Below are 24,000 nucleotides of genomic sequence, written 5' to 3'. Positions count from 1 at the left end.
AATCCTCAAGTTTAGTTCCCTCCCTTTATGAATGCAAGATCCTGGAAGGTTAAATGAGTCATGAGAGGAGTTGAGAGTCCTTGGCCTTTTCTATTCCCAGATAACAGTTTTCCCCATAAACAGTGTAAGTGGATAGCAAAGCTATAGTTAGCAATAGAACATAGAAGTCTTGATTCTTCCTGCAGGAAGCAGCTAAGAAACACTCGTTTCTATGCTCCCGCACCTCTCACCTTGGGGGTAAGGGAGAAGTCTCCTTCCTGTTACTTCCAGTCCAGGAGTCTGTAGTAGTAATATTTGGTGCTAACACTACAATGAGATTGGCTTCCCACTGAGGCCCTGCTTCTCACCTGGGGGATACACACTGGCATTCTCACACTGCAAACTGCTTTCATCTTGTGGGACCACAAACTCAAGAACCTCTCACCTTTCTCTGCTGAGGGGCAAACAATGCCTAAGTCCTCTGCCATACCGCACCACACCACAGCCCCACTGTCCGCAGCCCTGGATTGTCAATGCATTCATCTTTCCCACTTTACTTTCACAATGAATCTGCCCTCTCCTGTGATCAACCAAGGCTACTGGGCCAGTCTTGCTTTGTGCCTTCACCGATGCCCCACTGACCAGCTCAAAGGATGCTTTCCTCTGCCCTCCCTCCTCCCTTGGCTCTCCAAATTCAAGCTATGAGCCTCTGTGATTTCCAACTCTCCTTCAGCCTGTACTGATCACTCATCTTCCTGAAATTCTCTAGTATTAATAGTATGCGTCCTACAACTTAGCACGTAATTGTATTTTCTTTTTTTTTTTTTTTTTTTTTTTTTACTTTTTTCCTTTTCATCTTAGTCATCTCCAAATGCTTCATGGTGAGGACACAGGTGGGTACATAGGAATATCTTTTAACCTTTTTTGGTTTGGTTTGGTTTGGTTTTAAAAGACAGTGTCATTATGCTGTTCAGGCTGGTAGGGAATTTCAGGGCCCAGGACACTCTCCCCCTCAGCTTTCTGAGTAGAGGAGACTACTGACACTGACAGCACCGAGCCCTTTTCTGGGTTTCTTAATGTGCATGAGAATGGGATTCAGTTATTAGAACTGAAGAGCCTACTTGGAGAAAATGAATCCTATACTTACAAGGAGCCCAGAGCGCTGACAAAAGATGGGAGGAGGGTACTGATACGGTTACTTGGATTTTGGGGGTTGGGGCACGATCCTCCTAAACACCTGTATAGTGTTCTGCAGAGCAGTGGGTTTTCTGTATACTAAAGGAGCAAGCAGTTCCTCCAAAACCTTAGTGGGAAGGAGTTGACCAGCTGGGAGTCCTTCTGCTGGCAATGCAGACTCTTCCATATTTGGCACCTCCCCTCATATGTCTCAGCTGTAGTAAGATGCTCCTTACTCCTTTTTCAGTAGGTTCAGTCCTGGGTGCATAGCCCATCTCTGTCCAGTCATAGGGTGACAGCAGGAATAATGAAGGACAACAGTGCAACAAATGAGAGAGGCAGACAGACCGACAGAAAAGCAGGCAGGCAGACAGACAGAGACTGACCTTCTGGGATCAAACAAGTTTAGGGGGAACTTTTTACAGAGCACTACGGCCCTGTTTGAGCAGGTGGAGTAAGCGCTGGTGACATTTGCATAGTTATAGTTGTGTGACTCCATCCATATCCACAGGTCGGACCTCAGCTACCGAGTGCGGGTGCCACTTCTCGAACTTGTAAACTTGATAAAAACGCTGAGACTTGGAGAAAAACCAAGGCATGGTTATTGTCATTTTGCCTTTAGACCTTCCTCAGAATTCAGAAGTAGTACTGCTCTTCACCGCTCCGCCAGGGGGCAGGAGGGGTCACATTACACAGGGAATTAAAAAAAAAAAAAAAATCTCTAACTTTCCCCCCAAATTGTGTTCCTCCTCATGAAACCGAATCCTCCAGCTGCAGCCTCCCAGCCGCCCGCCCCGTGCTGCCGCCGCGGCTTGGAGGCGGCGCCCCTCGCCCGCCGCCTCCCCCTGCGCCCCTGCCCTGCCCTGCCCCGTCCTGCGCAGCCCTCAGCGCCGCGCCACGGACCCGCAGTCCCCAGCCCTGAAGATGAAGGTCTGGCTGCTGCTCGGTCTTCTCCTGGTGCTCGAGGTGCTGGAGAATGGTGAGTGACTCTGGATGGATACGATCGGGCTTGTGCTGCCTATAGCCCCCCGACCCCCAGTCCCCGTCTTGCTCTGGCCAACAGTTCCTCTTACTTCGGCAGTCTGTGGTTCTGCTCCCACGACTCCCTGCCTGGTGCACCTGCCCCCTGAAAAGAGGGTCTCCTTTCTTCTGCTCTCCACCTCTCTTGCTAGCCTTCTGAGAAAGTGGCAGTTACTTGGACCCTCAGGAACCCATCAGGTCCGCTCCAGCCCTCTGGGGCAAAAAAGCCCTCCGCGGGCAAACGGAGCATCCTCGGCCAGAGCCTGGTCCAACCCCGGTGTCAACGTGTCGGTCTGGGAGGTGGCGCGGGAGGGGTAGATCGCTTCCATTTCCGCGCTGCAGTCGGACCTCAGCTACTGAGTGCGGGTGCCACCCAAGCAAGGCAATTGCTGATTCTTACGCAAAATTCTTGCACAAAATTCCAAGGGTCCTCCCTCGCAGTCCTGCGTATACCAGTTTGGGCTTAAATCCTGCAAGATCTGCATAAGTCTTTGACCAGAAATTTTTGTGAAACCTTAAACCTCAACCCCCACTGCTGTCACGTTGCTTCATTTCTAATGGGATGGAAAAAGGCGAAGAAAAAATGCATTTTTGTACCTCATAAAGGAGCTGTACATCCCTGTACTTTTTGAAACGTGTGCCTGCTTGTGGTTCTTCCTGTTGTGTGGACTCAAAACCATAGGGTCCGGTTTTATTTGTGTGTGTGTGTGTGTGTGTGTGTGTGTGTATTATTATATAGGTATGTATAGGCACATACACACATATACGGTATAGATCATATATATTCTATTTGTGTAGTAGTGTTATCTGCTGTTTGGTTTGCCTCTTTAATTGTTGTTATTTTTACAGTACATCTTTCATCTGGTTACATCCTGGTTTCCTCAAACCTCCCTTGAAATTCCTTGGCTACAGCCATGCATTTGCTTAGATTTGGTTGGAAAGCAGTTTTTTTGCTGTTATGCCACCTCACACTAGCTCAACCTGGTTCAAATTTTAAAACACTCCTCAATCCTGAACAGTGCCTTTCTTTCCTGTGAAATTATAATCATTTGAAGAGGAAAAAAAAAATTCTAGTTTGGGAAGTTCAGGGTGGTTTGTGGGACTTGAAGTTGAGCATGAGGATCCTTCAGCCTAGAGCCATGCATAATAAAATATAGGCAGAGTTCCGCTGGAGGAGCAGTGTTTACTCTTTGCCCGGAGAGAAGTTGGCATGAGTTCAGTTTGTAAAATCCAATATTAAAATGGTCCTGGCAGGTCTCTGTATGTGACAGTTGAAATAAAGGAAATGCAGTATTTGGTACCATTTTTTTGAATAGGAAAGGAGATGGCCAGACAAAATAATTCCAAATAGTCCATTCATTTTGTTTATACCCAAGATGCCAGTCTCAGAGGTTCAGGAGATGTCTTCGGCCAAGGTGTACCCAGATCATGTGAATTGTTACCAACATCTGCCTAAATTAATTAGCATCTGTTTAAACAAAATGTGATTCATTCAGTATTAAGTTGAATACAGACTGAATATTCTATAAGAAATAATGAACAAATTTTATGTGTGAAAATAGTGCTGTTATTTTGTTTTTTAAAGTCCATATGTATGATTTATAGACCATGGATAAAATATTGAACACATACTTGGCAGTAAATTTGCTTTATTAAGTTATATAACATTTTTCCCAGCCTAGCCAGAATTATTTTTGGTGCTTTTTATTTTTTATTTATTTTTTTCTGTTTTGAGTTGTGGGGCAGGCTCAGACCAGGAACAACCAAGGAAAGTCGTACTGGAAGTCCTTTCAATGCTGGTCTCTGATTGGCAGATTGATCCCAATGCCGCCTGCTTCTGATCCCAAATCACAAACTGTAGACCCAAGGCTTGGCTTGTCCCATGGCCTTTTGGCTTTTGAGATCACATCTGGGAGAGAGGTTTTTATGAGGAGGAAAAGGATTCCCTGCAAGTGGGGGCGAACATCTGTCCTAACCTAGTAAAGTTTGCCATGCCTAATTCTAATGTGAGTTATGTTTTTAGAAACGTTATTTCTCTTCATGAGGTGGGGGTGATTAGAGGTGCACATTTCATGCCTCAGTAGCATGAAACTGTGGCATGAAAACAGTGATTGAATTGCCCAAGATCCCAGTTAGAGGTACTCATAAGCAAATGGAGAGGACAGATAATAAATAAACAAGACATGGGGCTGGGATTGTGGCTCTGCGGTAGAGTGCTCACCTAGCATGGGTGGGACCCAGGTTCAATCCTCAGCACTACATAAAAATAAAGGCATTGTATTGTGTCCATCTACACCTAAAAAATAAATATTTAAAAAAATCAGGCCGTGTACTTTTTAAAAATAAATAAATAATAAACAAGACATAATTTTGGGAATTGATAAGTGGCATGAAGAATCATTAACCCAGGTGTATTAGTTCCCTGTGGCTGCTATAACAAACAAGTTGAGTATCCCTTATCTGAAATGCTTATAATTAGACATGTTTTATATCTCAGATTTTGTAATATTTGCATATATAATGATTATAATAAAGATGGGACCTAAGTCTAAACATAAATTTCATTTATGTTTAATATATGCCTTATGTACAATATTTTTAGTGCATCTGTATTTTGACTGTGACATGTCACCTGAAGTTGAGTATGGAATTTACTTTATTTTTCTTTCTTTTTTTGGGGGGTGGGGTGGGTACCAGGATATAGGGGCACTTAACCATTGGGTCATATCCCTATCCCCTTTTTAAAATATTTTATTTAAAGACAGGGTAGCAGTGAGTTTCTGAGGGCCTCACTAAGTTGCTGAGGCTGGCTTTGAACTCACAATCCCCCTGCCTCAGCCTCCCTAGCCACTGGGATTACAGGTGTGTGTCACCACACACGATGGGTATGGAATTTTCTATTGTGATGTCATGTTGGTACTCAAAAAGTTCTGGATTTTGGAGCATTTTGGATTTTGGATTAGAGATGCTCAATCTAAACCATGAATCAGGTAGCTTTAAACAACAGAAGCTTATTCTCTTGCAGTTCTGGAGGCTAGCAATCCAAAGTTTCAGCGGGATCTTGTTGCTTCTGAAACTCTGATCAGAATGTTTTTGAGCCTCCATCTAGTAGTGTCTGTGGCTTACCTCTGCATCACCCCAATGCAGCTGATGTCACATGGCTGTCTTCTTTGTGTGTATCTCTGTCCTCATGTGGCATTTTCCTCTTGGTGTGTCTCTCCTCTTTTCATAAGAACATCAGTCATACTGGATGAGACCCTATCTTCTGTCTTCATCTTAACTAGATTATATCTGTAAAGACCCTATCCCAAGGAGTTCACATTCACAGGTACCAGGGGTTAGGACTTGAACATGTCTTTTTGAGGGACACAATTCAACCAATAACCCAGGGTGAGACATGAGAGGTGCATGATGCCAAGGTGAGGAAGCAACCCCTACAGATGTTGGAAAGAAGAGCCCTGCATTCAGGTCAAGGCCATGTTGAATGCAGCAGCTTCCAGGTGGCTGATGGTCATGGTGCCTAAGGACCATGAGATGTAACAGGAGATGGTAAAGCCTTGTAGCACATGGGAAGACTTAACACTTTCTTCTAAATTAGGTGAAAGTCACTGGAGGTTCTGAGCAGAAAAATGTCCATGATTTACATTTTCAAAGGTTGAGTTCTAGGTAGAAACCAGGACCCTACTTATGAGGTGGTTTAATAGTGTGAGTAAAATATGGCTTGGGCAAGGATATGGAAGATTATGGAAGTAGATGGAGGGAAAAGAGACTGGGGTCAGAGTCAGTTTTGAAGTCAAAACCACAAGCATTTGCTCCTGGATTGAATATGGTTTAGGAGATAAAGGAAAGGATCGAGTAAGACTCTGAGGTTTTTGTTCTGAGCAACGGGGTCCACAGACTTGCCATTTACTGTTAAAGGAAACTCTGGAGAAGAAACAGGTCTAAATCACTTTCAGAGTTCAGTTATAGATGTATTAAATTTGAGATGCCAGCTAGTTTTCTAAGCAGCAGTGCTGAGCAAGCCATGGGATATTCAGCTCTGAGTTCAGAGGCAAGGTCAAGACTGGAGGGAGGGCAGCTTACAACATGTAAATGATGCCAGAGCCCTTGGATGGTGTGAGGTCACTTAGAGAGTGAATGTCATTAGAGAGAAACTGCCAGGTCTAAGCCTTGGGGGCTGAGATGGAGCAGAAAAGAGAAGGAAGAGCTGCCAAGGAGACAGTAGAGATGTCACAGGCACAATGACAGCAGATAACTGAGAGCCAAGAGGATAAAGGTTTTTAAGAAGCACATCATCATCTGGGTTCTAATAACTGTTCTGGGAAAATGCCTCAAATTCTATTCTGAAACAGAAGTAATGAATCCTCTGCAATTTTATGAAAATGATACTTTAAAAAGTGGTGGGAGGGGTTTTGGAGTGGGGTTCTGGAAGGGAAAAGGTCTAATTAATCTTTCCACCTTTTTAATCTTAGAAAAAGTATGTGTTCTTAAGGGGTTTTTCAGGAAGAGTGGAAAAGCAAGAAAAGACATCTCAGTCTATACAAGTAAAAAGGGGGAACACCTGAGCTGCTTCAAAGGGTTTATGGTATGGTGGTTACTTGATGCTACCCTCAGGGCTGGCCTTTCCCCTTAACTGCCCATCAGGGCCGAAAACAAATAGCTGTAGCTCTTTCACGTTAATGACTATGTTCAACATGTAATCCTCCACTAAGCAGCAATGATTCAATTAATGAATTTATTTGCTTCTCCAACACAAGCCTACAGAATTAGAGAGGTCAATAGCCAGGTCAGATTTCATGAAAAAGGTCTGAATGGAAATTCTCAATCAATGCTGAATAATCGCGGTCCTTTTCCTGCTTGCTTCTTGCTGTGTAACATATGGTCATTCACTGGGAGCTTTTGACCAGCGTCTCCTCACTTGTGGATGCTAATGTATGCCTTGGAAAAGTCATTTCCGGCCCCTGTGCTCTCATCCCCAGTGTCAAGTTCTGTTTGACTTGGAACTCCTTGTGAAGGGCTGGGCCCATCCAAGAATCCACTTAGAAAATGGTGCTATGCCTGAGATTTATGCAAATAAAGTGAAATTGCGACAAGATGCTCATCTCTATGGTGGAAAGACAATGGCATGCACCAGAGAACTCTCTAGACTTGGAGTCAAAGGATCTGGCTTTGCACTCACTACCTTCTCAATGACCTGGAGTAAGCTATTTGGCATCTGTTAATTACAAAAAGAATAATAGCTTCTTTGTTTCACTACCAGTTTACCATGGAGTCACATGAAACAACTACAAAGCAACAAATAGCACTTAACTAGCGTTTACTATGGATCACACATTATTCTTAGCATTTTAAACACACTAGCTCATTTAATTCTCACAACAATCCATGCAATAGTTATTATTACCATATCGTTCTCAATTACAGAAGAAGAAGTTCAGTCAGAGAAAGGGCAAATAGATTCCCAGGACATGCAGTTAGTAGGTGGCAAGTCAATGATGATATTTTATTGTCTGTGAATTTTGCCACCTATTTCTCTATGAAATATCCTATGCAATAGTTTCAAAAATGCAATGTTAATAGATTATCACTTTTATTTACTTATGATACAAATTCTTATAAAGCCTTTTGGGATATAACCAATTTACATAGTTAAGTAAGTCATATTTTTTAAAAAAAATTAGACATGGATCTTGACAGTTCCTCAATCCCAGTATTCTCTGGGTATCTGTGGGACCACTAGGCTGGGATTCTGCATGTGTGTGAGTGTGCACACACACACACATGTGCTTGAAGCCAGAGCCTCACATATGACTATGCACAAGCTCTCCAACTCTTCTCAGGCTGGCTTCTTCAATTTAGTGTTATTAGCACCAAATCATAGATCAATTCTATGGTCAGATACCTGGAGCAGTGATACATTGGATCAATTGATGAATCCATTTGGTCAAAAAAGTCATATGTTTTTGCAAATATAGTAGCAAATATTTGGATACATGATATCTGTAATTAGATAATATGATGTTCCTGAGTAGCACAGTCACATAGGATATGACAGTTCAGAAGTCAGCAAAGACTAAATTCTGTAGGATTTCAGAAGGTTATTGTCATTTAGTGATTTTTTTTAAACTAGGGATTGAACCCAGACAAGCTTTTACACTGAGCCACATGCCCAGCCCTTATTATTTTTTATTTTGAGACAGGGTTTTGTTGAGTTGCTTAGGACCTTGCTAAGTTGCTGTGACTGGTCTTGAACTTGCAATCTTCCTGCCTTAGTCCCCTGCATCGCTGGGATTACAGCATGCACCATCGCCCCCTGTTATATGATAAAGAAAACACCAAGTTAGACATTAGTCTGAAGATCTATTAATCTCATAGGCATAGTGTGACTAAAATGTTTATAACTTGGACATTATCATGGTAGGCTTTTATTTTTATCTTTAGGGGGGAAAATGTGACTTCTAGGGGCAGGCATGTAGTTCAATGGTAGAGTGCTTGCCTAGCATGTTCAAAATCTTGGGATTCAATATCCAGTAACAAAAACAAAAACAAAAACAAAAAAAAAGGAAGGAAAGAAAGAAAGAAAAAAAAGTGACTTCTACCTTATTACAAAGCTGAGACTTCTGCTTCATAATTAATGTTGCTGAATCAGTGAACTTCTGTTTGTCTGATATATTCCCACCAGTTACAGAGCTTCTCCTTCTAAGAGGCTGAGGAATCCTGTACAGGTAGCCACTGTGTGTGCTGTCATTAGAACCAAGTGTGAATAAATCAAATAATGAAGGTCAGTGGGAGTCTAGGCAAACAACAGTTTCAGCAACAGGCACTGGGAACTCTGTCTTGGAGAACAGGGTTCAAGGACACAGATCTATTCCTTAAGGGGATTGAGAAAGTTCAGCAGGAACTATGACCCAGAAGAACTGGAGTAGAGGAAAGAAAGGAAATAAGAAGAAACAAAGGCCTAGGAGAGGAGCTGGTCCTAACCAGACCTGAGGTCACAGAAAAGAGCAGGTCTCAGGGAGCAAGGCTTACAAGCCCAAGGAAGGCAGTGTACTGAGGACCGGAAGTGGGCACTGAGCTGAGAGTTCCCAGTAGCAGGATTGGTTCCAGAGTCTGGCTCAGGCTGAACTGAGTGGAGGCTAAATGGCTCCTCTCTGTCTCAAAGATCAAATGGCATGGGTTGGGGATATAGCTGAGTTGGTAGAGTGTTGGCCCCCATACTGAAGGTTCTGGGTTCAATCCCCAGTACCATAAGGATAAAGGAAAAGAAAAATGAAAGATCAAAAGGTAAGCCTTTTCTGGTATCCTAGTTTATCATTTCATAGTTCAGTCTAAATTAATTGAGTTTTGATTATGATTTTCTCCTGACTTATCACTTTCCCCATTTCATACAAATGCCCTGCAATTCCCTCAGTTGGCTGAGGTTTGTGTAGTCATATATTGCAAATATATACAAAATGTCTGTCTCCACATAGTGAAATGAGCACTTTGGAATAGGGATCAGGAGACTTGAGTTTTATTCTACCATCTGCAACTCATAAGTAGAAAGATGCACAATTTATTTAACTTTTTAGAGCATCCTTTATTATTTTAATCTATAGCACAAGGACTTTACCTAATTGATTTCTAAGGTTCCATAAGTTTGGATGCTTGTGTAAATCAGTGGGCATAGATCAAGTCACCCTTTGATCTTATGCAGACGGTCCATCTGAAACTTAGGTGCCTATTCGCCTTTTTATCCTTGGTGAGTGGACAACGGCACGGCTATAGGAGACTTCGCTGAGGTTTCTGGAGCCCAATGGCCTGCCATGGGCAGGGCCCTGGGAGCAACCCTCCCTGAGACAGGTAATAAAGGGTGCATTGTCTGAAGAGAAGGCAAAACAATAAGAATGCCAACTTAAAGTAGGTCAGCTTTTTATTATCCCCTATTTGCTGCCAACTCTCGACAACATTGGTGATAAGATCCTCCTCCTCCAAATATATTTCATTGTCTCAACTCTGAACCATTGCTACAGTTAATGTTTAGTTTTAATAACTTATCTGTAAGCTTTAAAATAGCATGTGTTTAGCACTTATTCTTTAAGAGACCTTGTATTCTGCATGAATGTTGTCAGCTCTTGACAAATTTAGAATCCACTTTACACTTTCATTTTGAAAGAGAGTTTGTTATGGTGCAAAGTCTTTTGAGTACACTTCCGGTGCTATTTGGGTCTCCAGTCCCATGAGACTCCAAGACCCTGCATTTAAATGGTAGACTCAAACTGAACAGTGAGAACTCAGGGATGAATAAGACCAAAAGCAGATTTTGAATGAACTACAAGGAATAATATTTTTTTGTTTATAAGGGAAAATTTCAGCTCATATGTGAAATATTTTACTGAATTTGAATAATATTTCTGAAGCTGAAATATATTCCTTTAAAATTATTTAAACTAAAAAATGAATGAATAATGATTATTTGTGATAATTAATGAAAACAGATTTGACAATGAGAAAGGGGGGTATTTTTCCCATTACAATTGTGTGTAATAGTAGGATTTGTTGCAACATATTTGTAGATGCACAAAATATACCAAAATAATTTGGCCAATGACATTCCACAGTATTTCCCCACCACCACCACCGCTTTCCCTTTCATCTACTGATATTCCTGCCCACCCCCCAACACACACACCTTTCTTGTCCTTTTTCCTCTCTAGTTTCCACATTAGAGAGAAAACATACAACCCTGGACTTTTTGCATTTGGCTTATTTTGCTTAACATAATATTCTCAAGTTCTGCCCATTTTCTTGCAAATGAGATAATTCCATTCTTCTTTATGTCTGAGTAAAACTCCATTGTGTATCTGTACCACATTTTCTTCATCCATTCATCCATTGATGGACACACAGATTAGTACTATAGTTTGGCTATTGTGAATACTCTTTAATAGTTGGGGGGTATGCTGAGTTCCATAGATTAATCCACACAAAATTAATTGTATGGTTAAATTTCTAACATTACAAAAGTGTATAAAGTGAAAAACCAAAGATTTTTCTTTACATTCTTTGTTTTGGGAGCAACCAGATTCCTTGCTTCCTCCAAGTTCCTATGCATTTACAAATAGTGAGAGGGAAGGGCCATTGCTGCCCTGCTCACAGAGAAAATCATGACCTGTTGAGTTCCACCTATTTAGGGTAAGTTACTCTTTCCTTCATGGCTTCATCTGCAGACCCTGGGTGTGAGTCCTTAAAGCTCTGGTTACCATAATTTATAGGTCTTCTTCTGAGAACATGGTAGTATTGCATTTACCTCCCTTGGAGTTAAATATGACTTGTTTGGGTCAATAACAGGCGAATTGGAATGATGTTATACTTCTAGACTGAAGCTTCAAAAGCAGTGAGCAATCTTCTACACACTCCATTTTCTTCTGCTTTGGTGCCTGGCAGTGTTCTGGTGGCTGCTCTGTTAGCCTGGGTCCTGAGGTGAGAGGAGGTCCTTGTGTAAGAATGACCTGTCCAGTCAACACTTTATGGGTATGTGCAATGAGCAAAATTAACCTTCTGTGATACTGTGATCTAAGGAGAAATATATTTTTGGTCTTTGTCCACAGTTCTGAGCACAGATCTTTAAAACCCTTGTAGCTTCCTGAGTTACAAGGTTGAGAGAATACCTTTTAAAAAAAAATTCCAATAAGCCCCTTCAACCATACTTGAGTTTATGTTAATGAGGTGATTTTTAGAGGATGAGGCTGTTGCCCAGTGGAACCAACCATGTGATTAGAGGATTGGAACTTTCAGCCCTACTCCCTGAGCTCTGGTGAGGAGATGGGGGCTGTAGATTGAGTTCAATCACCAATGGCCAGTTATTTAATCAGTCATGCCTACATAATGGAAACTCCATTAAAAACCCTAAGTAAAGGGGTTTGGAGAGCTTCATGGGCTAAACACATGAGGTGCAGGAGGATGGTGTGCTTGGAGAGGGCACAGAAACACAAAGGTCCCTCCATATTGCCCTGTGTACCTCTGCTTTGGGCTGTTCATTTGTATCCTTTACAATAAACTGACAAGTGAAGTGTTTCCTTGAGTTCTATGAGTCATTAGGAAATTATCAAACATGAGGAGGGGGTCATGGGAATCCCTGATTTGTAATCCAGTTGGCCAAAAGGACCAGAGACTCAGTAGCATCTAATATGAGAGCAGCTCCTGTGACTGGGCCCTTACCCTGTGGGTGTAAGAAGGAGTTAGGCTGTTCACTTGGGCCTGAAAATGTCCAATGGGAGATAAAAGCACAATTAAAAACTTGGCATCTCTGTCTCCATTTTGCATCTGAGTCACCTTGGATTCAAGGAAGGATGGGTTTGATTGATAAACATCTTGCATGAGTGCAAACTCCTTCTCAGACAACAGCAACTTTCTTATCTTAGATCAGGCCCCACCTTACTAATCCTGAGATAATGATCAACCATAGTTTTCCCAAGACTGCTTGACTATGCATCTCTCTAGTTTTTATCTATATAATCTGGAAGTTCATACCAGTACCCTGGAAGACAGAACTGGAAATACTCATCCCCTTTGTCTTCCCAGTATAGCTATACTAATTAAAGTTCCTTTCCTGCTTTTCACAATTACTTTTCCATTTGTTTTTGGGGTGAGTGACTGAACCTAATTTGTTGGGATCTTCAGGCCTCTGCCAGGAACACAGGGTCTATGCTTACGCTAGGTAGATAGTATCAGAAATGAAGTGAATTATAGGACACCTTATTAGTTAGTATCAAGAGACTTGGATAATTTCTTGATGGGGAAAACCAATACATTTGATGCCAAGATACTGTGAGTACAGATATTTCCTTTCATTTTGCTATTTTGAGCTACTGAGATTCAAGGAGGAGGCATATCGTTACCGCAGCATAATCTAGCCCATCCTAACTGCTAATTCATCCCGTTGGAAGTCTCACAAGTGCCTGGGGCTATTGAACAGCAGATGGATGTTGGCTGTGGAGCTGAGCTGGCAATAAAGACACACTTGTGAGCTCATCCTCTCCCTGGCTCCTCTCTTCCATGTCCTTGGACCCTCACCCATTTTCTCAGTCCCCCTCCTGGCACCAGTCTGCCTTGTTCCTTCCTTTCCACAGGCACAGTCTTATTTTACTTTTGGTAGAGGAAAAGCTGGTTCTCCTTTTTAATGGCTGCTTAGTGTTATTGGCTTTCCCTTCACAAATAATTGTCACTTCTGCTGCATTTGATCATAAGCAAAGCTGGAGGGGCCATCTTGGTGTAGAGGAGAGCGGTGGTCCAATCACAGGCCTCTTCCTGCTTGAGCCACCGAGTTGTCCTCATAGTCCCAGATTGGTATTTGCCTGGAGTTTTTTCCTTCGTATTAAAGTGATGGGGCAGTTCATCAGAGGTCCATCCTCATCAGCCAGAGGCAATGCAAAGGTCCAACCCCAAGTCCAGGGGGGGACAGGTGGGCAGGAATGAGTGAGGGGGCCATCTCTTAGAATGGTTGACTGCTCTTTGGGCCTCAAGAAGGTGAGACATCTGGCCAGGCCTTGACATAGTAAGGCCATCAGATCTGGCCCTTGCCTTTGTGGTTTCAGCTACTCCTTGACTTGCTGACACTCCCAGAGCTAGGTAGGAGCGTAGGACTGTCTAACTCAGATGCAGTGTATGGGGAGTCCAAACTCCAGGCCTTAGTGCAGTGTGGGAAGCCATTCTTGCACGTGATTGGGCACCTCCCGGATTGGGTGTGAGGCGTTCTGGCCAAACTGTGTCGGAGCTATCCCCACCCTCTCCAGGTGCGAGAGCCTGTCCGTGTGGGGGGTATGACTGACCACTGACCCTTAGGCCAATCACTGACCCTGACCTTGGAATGCTGCCCCCCTCGACCTTCATTGGATGGAATTTTCCCCTGAATTTCTTATTCCCCAATAAAAGGCCACTCCCTGGCGTGCTCTCTCTCTCTCTCCTGCTAGCCCTGAGTAAGCCTTGCTGCCCTACCGGGTGGTTCCAGGTGAGAGCCAGAGAGGTGAGAGCCTTCTCGGACCTGGTCATAGAAAAAAGTAATTGAGTCTGTGTGTTTTATTTTGATCTCACTAGTTAACTTCTATGCCACGAACCTCTTTAATGAAACCAGCGTGCTGATCGCCTGGTGGAGTGCAGATGTCATTTCTTCCAGGCAAACTTTCTGGATCAAGTTCCCTGCTGTGGATTCCCACAGAAACCTGTAGGTGCTGCTGTCCAGCAGTGACCACCAGCAGTACTCGGGGTTACTCCTAGAGTCTGCTAGGAAGCTCCTCCTGCCAAACCAGATTTGGGGTTCTCTCTCTGGTCCAGGCCCCAGCATAAGGAGGGCGAGTGGGTATAGAGGCCTCCTCCGGCCTGGAGGCTGGAAGACCTGAGGCTCCTCTGGGTCAGGAGTCAGTGCTTCATCTTGGGGTTTCCCAAGGCCAGTACCATCTGCTCTTCTGAATCCTAGTTTAGAATCTTCTTAACCCCCTTGGCAGCATTCCCAACTCTTTTCATTCCTCACCTCTGTGGAACATGAACCCAACTCCAACTCCTCCGATTAACACTGTGGCTGCTGTAACAAAATGCACTGAGTGGCTCAAACAACAAAAATGTATTTTCTCTCAGTCTTGGAGGCTGGAGGTTTAAGATCCGACAAGACCGGTATTAAAAGGGGGTATTAAAAGATTACCCGCTTGGGCTTTCACATACCCTGGGGATGTCACAATGCTAGCTCACTGTTCTCTCCTCCCTTTTGTACAGTTGCTGGCCAAGACCCTCCCAAGAACAAGCGTCCAAAAGAGCAAGGAGAGAACAGAATCAAACCTACCAACAAAAAGGTGAAACCCAAAATTCCTAAAATCAAAGACAGGGACTCAGCCGACTCCACACCAAAGACTCAGTCCATCATGATGCAAGTGATGGAAAAAGGTCGCTTCCAGAAACCCGCCGCTACCCTGAGTCTGATGGCAGGTCAAACCGTAGAGCTTCGATGTAAAGGAAGCCAAATTGCATGGAGTTACCCTGAATATCTTGACACCTTTAAGGATTCCCGCCTCAGGTAAGCATTTTTTTTGTTCTTTTTTAACTTGAGTTGGGTCAAGTTTTGGGTTTTGTTCCCTCATTCAGTATTATGTTGTTTCTGGCATCTACCATTTGACTCTAATAGATTGTAAAAATGAAAGCTCGGTGAGCAAAAGCTGTAGGTTTTATATCTTCAGAAAAGAATTGTTGCAAATCCTATTGACGCTGGTTGAAAGAATGAAGTTCTATGGGCAACTCTAATGCATAGAAATGGAGATTGAAGGCACTCCTTAGTCAAAACTGATGTGTAGATTAGTGAAAATGTACTCAATGATTTATGTTGTTTTCAAGTAATCATAGTGAAAGCTGAAATGACCTAATGAGATTTCTGTGGGTAAATTGATCAGGGAATAACTTTCACTATTTTTAAACTTTTCTATTGTGTCTGATTATTTTTACTTCTGTGAATATAGAACTTTCACATACAAAGCTGCCTGAGAAGGTAAGAAGGCCAGATATTTCTCACGTTGAAGCAAGTACTTCAGGAGGCTGAACTTCTTGTTCAGGGCAAGTAGTCAAGAGGATGACTATGAATGAGCTGGGTGCAGTGGTACATGCCTGGAATCCCAGCAACTCGGGCAAGAGGATCACAAGTTCAAGGCCTCAGCAACTTAGTGAGACCCTGTCTCAGAATAAAAAAATAAAAAGGACTAAAGATGTAGCTCACTGGTAGAGTGCCCCTGGGTTCAATCCCCAGTGTGAACAAAAAAAATTTTTTTTAAAGATAATGACGATGAAAAGGGGTTGGGAATGTGGCCCAGTGGTTGAGCATGCACAAGGCCCTGGGTTCCATCGCCAGGATCACAACAAACAAAACTGCTGAGAGGACCTTCCCAGGATACTAGGAAGGAGCCCTGAGTACTGGCTATGGGTCAAGAAGTGTGTTTGGGGTTAGAATCCTGTATATCTTTGGGGAATTCTCCTAAATCCTTTGGATCTTAGTTTCCTCGTGCATAGAATGAAATCAAATGATTTCCAAGATTTTTTTCCAGCCTTGTTTTCTATGATTTATGATAAGAAATACAGAGTATTATCTGGGATGACTGGAATGGGAGGAAGAAAGAATGTAGAAGGTGGGCATTTCAAACTCTGCTTGTTCATAACAGACATAAATTTCTGCACAAATTCCTCCTCCACCGAAATTCAAGCCTGCGAGGACATCACCATCCTCTCAGTTGCTCAGCCAGAAAACTCAGCAGCATCTTTTGCTTACTCCCTTACTCCTCATGTCCACCCGCCAGGTGAAATCAGCCTTCTCAACAAACAGAAAACCTGTGCTCTTTCCACGTGGTTTCATTCCTGTTCCTCTAAGAAGCCACACCCGGGGGTTCCTCTTAGCCAGGACCAAGCTACCCTCAGTCCCACCCAGGTGTACCTCTTAGCAAGCCCAGGCTGCCCTTAGCCCCTCCCAGGTGTACCTCTTAGCCACACCCTGGGGAATCTCCTCCTCCTCCTCCTCCAACTCCTCCTCCTCCTCCTCCTCCTCCTCCTTCTCCTCCTCCTTCTTCTTCTTCATTTTTTTTTTGTAGTTGTAGATGGACACAATACCTTTATTTTCTATTTATGTATCTTTATGTGGTGCCAAGGATGGAACCCAGGGTCTCACGTGTGCCAGGCAAGCATTCCACCACTGAGCTACAGCCCCAGCCTCTGGGATACCTTCTTAACCATACCCAGGGGGGTCCTCCTGTCCCCTTCTCCAAACTGTAAGTGCGATGCTAACCAAGGCAGAGCTGACCATGTTACTTCCTACTCTGTGGTTTCCACTGGGATCAAGTAGAGCCAACCCCAAGCACTGAGACCCTCCCTGATCCCTACTTTTTCTTAGTGTCCCCTTTGACCTCCACATTAATATCTCTGCTCTCCTGACCTGGGCTTCGGGGACGTTAAAAGCACCAGGACCCTGGGTCTTCAAAGCTTGCTTCTTCTGTTGCCTGCAGTTCCTGTGGCGCCTCCTCACCTGGCTCCCTTCAGCCCAGGCTCGGCTTTCTCAGGAAAGGCCAACAGGGTGCTCTGGGTGTGCGGGCCCATGGTAGCTGAGCTTCCTCCTTCCTGCTCTCTGCATACTTACACCTACTTTTTCCTGAAACTTTGAGTGCTAGGTATTTAGCTTTATCTAGTTAATGACCAAATGACAATAACCTCCCATCCTCCCAATACATATGCCCTTCTTTCTTACACACACACCCCCCTTAGAAAATAAACTAAAATACATGCATCTATGTATCCATCCTCTTGTATAAGAAATCTTTTGCATATTTATTCTGACCCTACACTTCAGTATCACTGATGTAACACTATAAAGTCTTTTTTTAAAAAGCTTGCTTTATTTATTTATTTGTTTATTTATTTAGTATGTAGTGCTGAGGATCAAAGGCAGTGCCTCACATGTGCAAGGCTAGCACTCCACCACTGAACTGCAAACCCAGCCCCTGTAGAGTCTTTCTTAAGGTTTGATTGGTTGAATGGTGACCAGAAAGTGAGAGTCAGTCAATTTTCCCCATTCCCTTCTCCATGTTTGAAGAATGTGTGTGTGTGTGTGTGTGTGTGTGTGTGTGTGTGAGAGAGAGAGAGAGAGAGAGAGAGAGAGAGAGAGAGAGAATATGTATGTATATCCTGCTTGGTACAAATCTGGAGAGTTTTACTACTACATATATTTGCTTTTTAAATACACATGTATTTGTGTATTAAAACAATAATGTAAATTTATCCTCTTAATAATTTGTGTGGGGAGTGGATGGGTGGATGGGTGGATGTGTGTGTCTGTGTGTATGTTGTGCTGGGAATCAAATCTAGGCAAAGGCTCTACCACTGAGCTACATTCCCAGCCCATTCTTAACAGTTTTAATACAACAGACTTCTAGAACTGAGACTTGCAGGACTGAGATTCTATGCCCACTGAAAAATTCTGTTTTCTCTGTTCCCTATCCCAGCCCTGGAAATCACCATGCTGCTTTGTTTCTATGAGTTTGACTACTTTATAACAATAGAAGTGAAACCACATCGTATTTGGCTATTTGTGACTGGCTTATTCCACTTAGCTAGTGTATTCATGACTAGGGTACTCATGGTAGCACAACAGGATTCCTTCTTTTTAAATTTTTCTGGTGTTGGAGTTAAGCCCCAGCCTTGAGCATGCTAAGACCACACTGTACCACTGAGCTGCACCCCAGGCCCATATTTTCTCCTTGTTTAAGGTTGAATAATATTTCATGCATAGATAGTTAGATAGATAGATAGATAGATAGATAGATAGATAGATAGATAGATATAGAGATATTTAAATCTATTCATCCATGGATGGACATTTACTTTGCTTCTACATTTTGACTATTCTGAACAAAGTTGCAGTGAATGCATGTGCACATATATCATCAACATCTTATTCTCAATTCCTTTGTTATACTCCCAGAAGTGAGATTTATCATATGTGTATTTTAAACTACTTAATTTACTGAAATCAGATTTACACACTTATTTGAAACCAGAATTGAGGTAACTTACTCTAAACATTAAGTTGTTTTTTTTTTCACTTATAAAAGTACCCTACACCTAGAGGGTTTGGTGCTTGAAGATTTAGTGTTTAAGAGTATTTTCCAAGTTATATCTGAATTTTATGATGAAATATGTTTGAAAACATTTTAAGGAGTATGAATCTGAATTGAAAAGGAATATATGGGAGTTGAAAAAAATCCATTTGACTTTTTGACATTAAATAGCATTTATTTAATGCACAGTTGGGGCCTTATAAGAAAGTAAAGACAGATGGGGGCCCCCAAAGATCTTATGAAATATGAAAAACATCTACTCCTACCTCTCTATCAACCACAAAAAGCCACAATTTATTTGATACTAGAAATTCAAGAAATGGACTCTTGACATTGCTCCCAGAACATGGTGCCTTTGGACAGCAGAGAAGAATTCTTCCCATGTTTTCTTTTCCTGTGGAATTAGTTCTTTCCAGCATTGACTGCTGTGGGGTTGGAAGCTCCCCAGGTGTGCTTCCAACAGAGCCTGGTGGTGTTAACTGATATTGGTAGCTTTCTGGAATTAAGTTTAATGTTAGTTACCACGTTTATCAAAACAATCTGAATACTTCATCTTTTCCTACTAAAGTGTGAGCTGTTCTTGTCACTGATCTATAAAAACATGCATACAGAGGCAGCAATTTATGAAGAAGAAAGGGGTCTAATTAACTTGCAAAGACCCAGGTAAGTGAAATAGGACTTATGTGGATGTAAATATTATCAACATTTGTTTTCCCCAAAGTGCTGGGCATGTCGTAGTCACTTACTAAATGCTTGAATGAATTAATATATATGGCATAATATTTTTGGATAGTTGATTTAAACATGATATAAACAAAAGAAAATTACCCACCCCAGTGTAAGTAAGTTGGCCTCTCCTTAGAACTGAAGGATGCAGAAATCCATCTGGACCCATGAATTTTTCGTCCCAATGTTTTAGCTTCAATACTGCTCCAGTTTCTTAGTCTATAAAACAAGATGGTCTCTGTGAACCCTCACAACTGTGAAACTGGGATTTGAGAAAATGAATTTTGAAACCAATATTTCAGTATATTGGCATAAATATTTCAACCAGTAATAATTATATATATATGTGTATATGTATACATATAGTCTAACTATTTATCATTTTTGTAATAATATTATGTTCCATTAACTTAATAAAGCATTGTTTACTCACCTGGTTCCCAGATTGTGGCTGCCTTGAGAGAAATTTTACTATCATAATTTGTGTAATTATAAGTATTTTTATATAAATCTCTTGCTGTGATTGTTTATATGTCTAACACTGAGAGAGAGAAGCATTCAATTTCCTTAACCAAATCATAAGGAAAGAAAATGTGTTATTTCACACATTTGCTCTATGAGAATGAAGAGTTGAATGTGTTCTGGAACAAAGAAGCCAGACTGAGGCACAGCTAGGTTGGAATCCTGCCTTTACCACTAATCAACAAAAGTGATTTTTGATTAGTAATTTCTCTAGGTTTCTGCATCTGGAATATGAGATAATATTACATATGGTAGGTGCTATCAACAAAATGTATGAGCCATGGTAGGCATTCAGTGAATTTTAATGAATTGTTACCAGGCAAAGTATTTTCCCAAGGACACTAATCTGTTGATTCTTTGGAATAGTTAATTCTGCCCAGAACTCACACAAATAAGAATTGTGCATGGCCTAATTGGCTTCCCATATAGAGGATCCAAGAGATTTGTATACCTCTTTCTCAACAATGTGTGTACTGATGTCAATTGATATTTTGCAACATGGTGTTTAGTCTGTCTACCCTCACAGAAGAAGGAGCCCCCTGGGGAAAAACCCATGTCTGTTGGGCTCATCATCGGATTCTGAGCACCCGGAATAGTGACGCACACCAGACCTCAGGGAATGTTTTTTGGTTTTTTGGAGACTCCTGCTCATGTCAGGAACCAGTTCCTCATCATGCATTCATTCATTCAATACTTTAAAATAATTGCTTTGAGCTCAAGTGTGTACATCATATTGTGAGAGGAGGGTCGGATAGGCAACCAATTAGTGTTACTATATTTTATGCCTAAAGTGTTGTGCCACATGCATATCCCCATGTCTCAGAATCTATCGCTGCTTGACTTTGTAGAGCTGTTAGTTGACGTTCTCTTTTCTCTCCCTTTATCCACCCTGCCCTGTTCTGTCTTCACTTCTTTCTCTTAGATTCTGGGGTCTGTTATTTCTAGAACGCTAGAATGTGTTCTAAATTCTTTTGCTCTCTGTTCTTCCTTCATTCCTGCTTGGAAGCTTTTCATCTCAAAGGAACCTGTTCATCTGCCCTCTCTGTCAGCATGTGGTCACTGAGCTCTGCTGGTGGAAGCCACAAAGCTGCCCAGATGGGTGCCATTAGACTGTGGTCACCATAATTCAGCGTCGGAAAGCTGAATATATTTCATTAGAGAGGCCACATGTTCTGTCTTCTTAAAACTCTGCTTCCCTCCATCTCTCTCACTTTGAACTAAAGAAGTTCTCTCCAAATTTATGGAGAAATTGTAGCTAGAGTTACCTTAACCTCCCCTATCATGTATTCTCCTTCCCTATTCTCTCAGGTACAGTGGAAGAAGGGTTTTGCCTCCCAACACCAAAGTTGTATTAGTGCCCTGGATCCCTGCATACTTCTTGTGAACTTTAACACATTAATTATCATGTCTCTGATCTGGCCTTTCAACCTCTCCATCTTGACTGGATCCATCCTTTCTGTAAGTCTTCACCAAAATAAGAATCTGGCCTTGACCGCCAGGCACCCTGTAGCCACCTTCCTCTCTCTTCTCACCTTCACCGCCAGACCCTATGCTCCTGGTTCACATTTTTTCTCCTGTGCACTCTTCCTTCCACCTCCTCCGGGCTCCATGACTCCACAGACTACGCATCACCAGGCCAACAAGGTCTCTGAAGCCAGAGTTCACTCTCCATCCCCCTGTGATTTGCTCCACCAGGTCCACTCATGGGGGTGAGCCTTCTCCTCTTGGCATCTACAGCTCTGTGTTCTTATAGGTTTTCTTTCTGTCTCCCTAGCCCCTCTTTGTAGTCTCCTTCACCTGCTCCAATTTTCCCAGACATTGAGTATTGGTTCTGTGCCCTCTTCTCACTATATTCTGACAAATGCCCTCAGCTTATCACGTGTTATAGTTGAACGCTTCTTCTGAGCTACAAATTGTTCTCTTCACATGCCTGCTTACCATATCCCCTTGGGTCTTCCATGAGCCTCTTTTCAAACTTACCTGAGCTCATGATCTTCTTCCACGCCTGGTTCTCCTGTGCCCTTCAGTTCAGTGAATGGCAATAATCCATCCAGCTGCCTCTGACCCAAGACCTGGGAATCACCTTGGACCCTTGCATCTTTCTCAATTCCACATCCAAACAATGATACTACTATCTAATTATTTCTAGAATTTTCTTACTTTTTCCTACAACAACCACAATGACTCCACTATCTTATTAATTGTGTTATCTGCTTTTTCACTCGTGTTCCTCAAGCACCCAGCACATTGTATAATAATCAAATCAATATTCAGCATACCCATCACCTCATACTTTATCTTTTCTTAGTGGTAAGAACATCCAAATTTCTTCCTTGTAGATACCATGAAATATCTATAGCAACCACAGTCACCCTGCTGTGAATCAGAACACCAGCTTCCTCTTATCTAACTGTAACATTGTACCTGTTACACAGTCACCCTATCCCTCCCCTCTATCTTCCCCAGCATCTGGTGACCACTCAGAAGGGAACAGAGTCATAGAGGACAGATAGACAGAGAGTGACAAACGGGTGGTGTGTGTGAGTTCTAGAACTCAGACCCCCTGGTTCCTTGGGTATAGCTGCTGACCTCTCCAGGGCTTTGTGATTTGTCCAGTGGGATAAATTCAGCTCCAGGGTCACTCTTGGCCTGAGGAAGATAGCTTCAGAGAGGGTAGATTTGTTGACTGCTTTTTTAGCTCTAGATCAGAGTAATGAATCTGGTTTTAAATTTATGGTTCAAACCAGCAATTAAGAGGATATACTTATGCAGAGTTTTGCATTTACTTCCTGCTTGGGACAGCCTTGAAACTGATATTTACAAAAACCATGTCATCATTAGAATGCCCACTAGGTGGCAGGCATCAGCTGTGCTATAATTGTCTTCTTGAGAAAGATTTCTAATGAGTACTGATTGGCAAAGAATGCACACTTCTGCATGTGGTTCTTTTTTCCTGTTAGGCTATGAAGTGGTCACAGTTTCGAGTTATATTTTAATTGATAAGGAATTAGATTTATCAACAGATTTATTATTTACTTGTGGTACTGGGGATTAAACCCAGGGCCTCATGAAAGCCAGGCAAGCCCTCTACCATGGACTGAGCCACATCTCCAACTCAGCAAGTCTGTTTTAAAATGTGATGTAAATTTATGTATCCACACAGGAATGTCATGAATAGCTGTGAGCCCTGCTGCGTCTTTCAAGAGCAGTGACCACTTTGAATCATTTGGTTGCTTCCTTGGCTGAAAGTAATACGCTGAAGATTCTGTATTTTTAGGATTTTCTGTATTTTCAGGTGTTGAAATTGATTCAGTTTTCACTACTACACTCAGTCCATCCTCATCATTTAGATAACCCCTCTCTTTAAGATCAGTAACAGCAAACAGGTTTTTATTTTGTTTTGGTTTGGTTTGTTTTTTTGTGGTATCGGAGATTAAATGCAGGGTGCTCTACCACTGAGCTATGCCCCCCACCCCCAGTTTTTAAAATATTTTTATTTTGTGGTCTCACTAAATTGCCAAGGCTGGCCTTGAACTTGCCATCCTCCTGGCTCAGACTTCCTAGTTGCTGGAATTACAGGTATGAGCCATGGGGCCCAATTATTTTTGTTTTTTTCTGACCTGATAGTAGTTATGATCATTTATTTAACACTTTGTTTCTTGGGTCCTCTGCCCCTCCCTCTTTTCCAACAACAACAAAAAACAATTTTAAAGGATTTTTTATGTTCAAGGTCCTATGCTAGGTAGATGCTGGAAATGAAATTAGCTGGTAAGCAAAATAGACGGAGCCTCTACACCCATGGAGTTTTTAATCTTATGGGAGTCAAATATTGCTGTCAAATAAGCAATTTTAATATCATTGTGTGCGTGACTTACAGAAATACAACATTAGAGAGGTTAAAACTCAAGTTGATACTGAGGGTCGAGAGTCAACCAGGTAAAGGAGGCTGCAGAAGAAGGTA

At 42.2% G+C, this 24,000-nt stretch overlaps 1 protein-coding gene across 1 annotated transcript in view; it reads left to right on the top strand.

Moving 5' to 3' along the window:
• The first annotated feature begins 1,919 nt into the window (after positions 1–1,919).
• Pdgfrl (platelet derived growth factor receptor like) overlaps positions 1,920–24,000 on the top strand; it is a 45,952-nt gene continuing 23,871 nt past the window's right edge. The window contains exons 1-2 of the mRNA XM_076853753.1: positions 1,920–2,134; positions 14,923–15,220. Coding sequence (XP_076709868.1) covers positions 2,080–2,134; positions 14,923–15,220 — 353 coding nt within the window. The 5' untranslated portion in view covers positions 1,920–2,079. The remainder of the gene's footprint in view (positions 2,135–14,922; positions 15,221–24,000) is intronic.

Source organism: Callospermophilus lateralis, chromosome 4, assembly GCF_048772815.1.
Source record: "Callospermophilus lateralis isolate mCalLat2 chromosome 4, mCalLat2.hap1, whole genome shotgun sequence".
In the NCBI taxonomy this organism is placed as follows: Eukaryota; Metazoa; Chordata; class Mammalia; order Rodentia; family Sciuridae; genus Callospermophilus; species Callospermophilus lateralis.
Note: the sequence above shows the minus strand (reverse complement) of the source record. Positions and strands in the feature narration are given on the sequence as shown.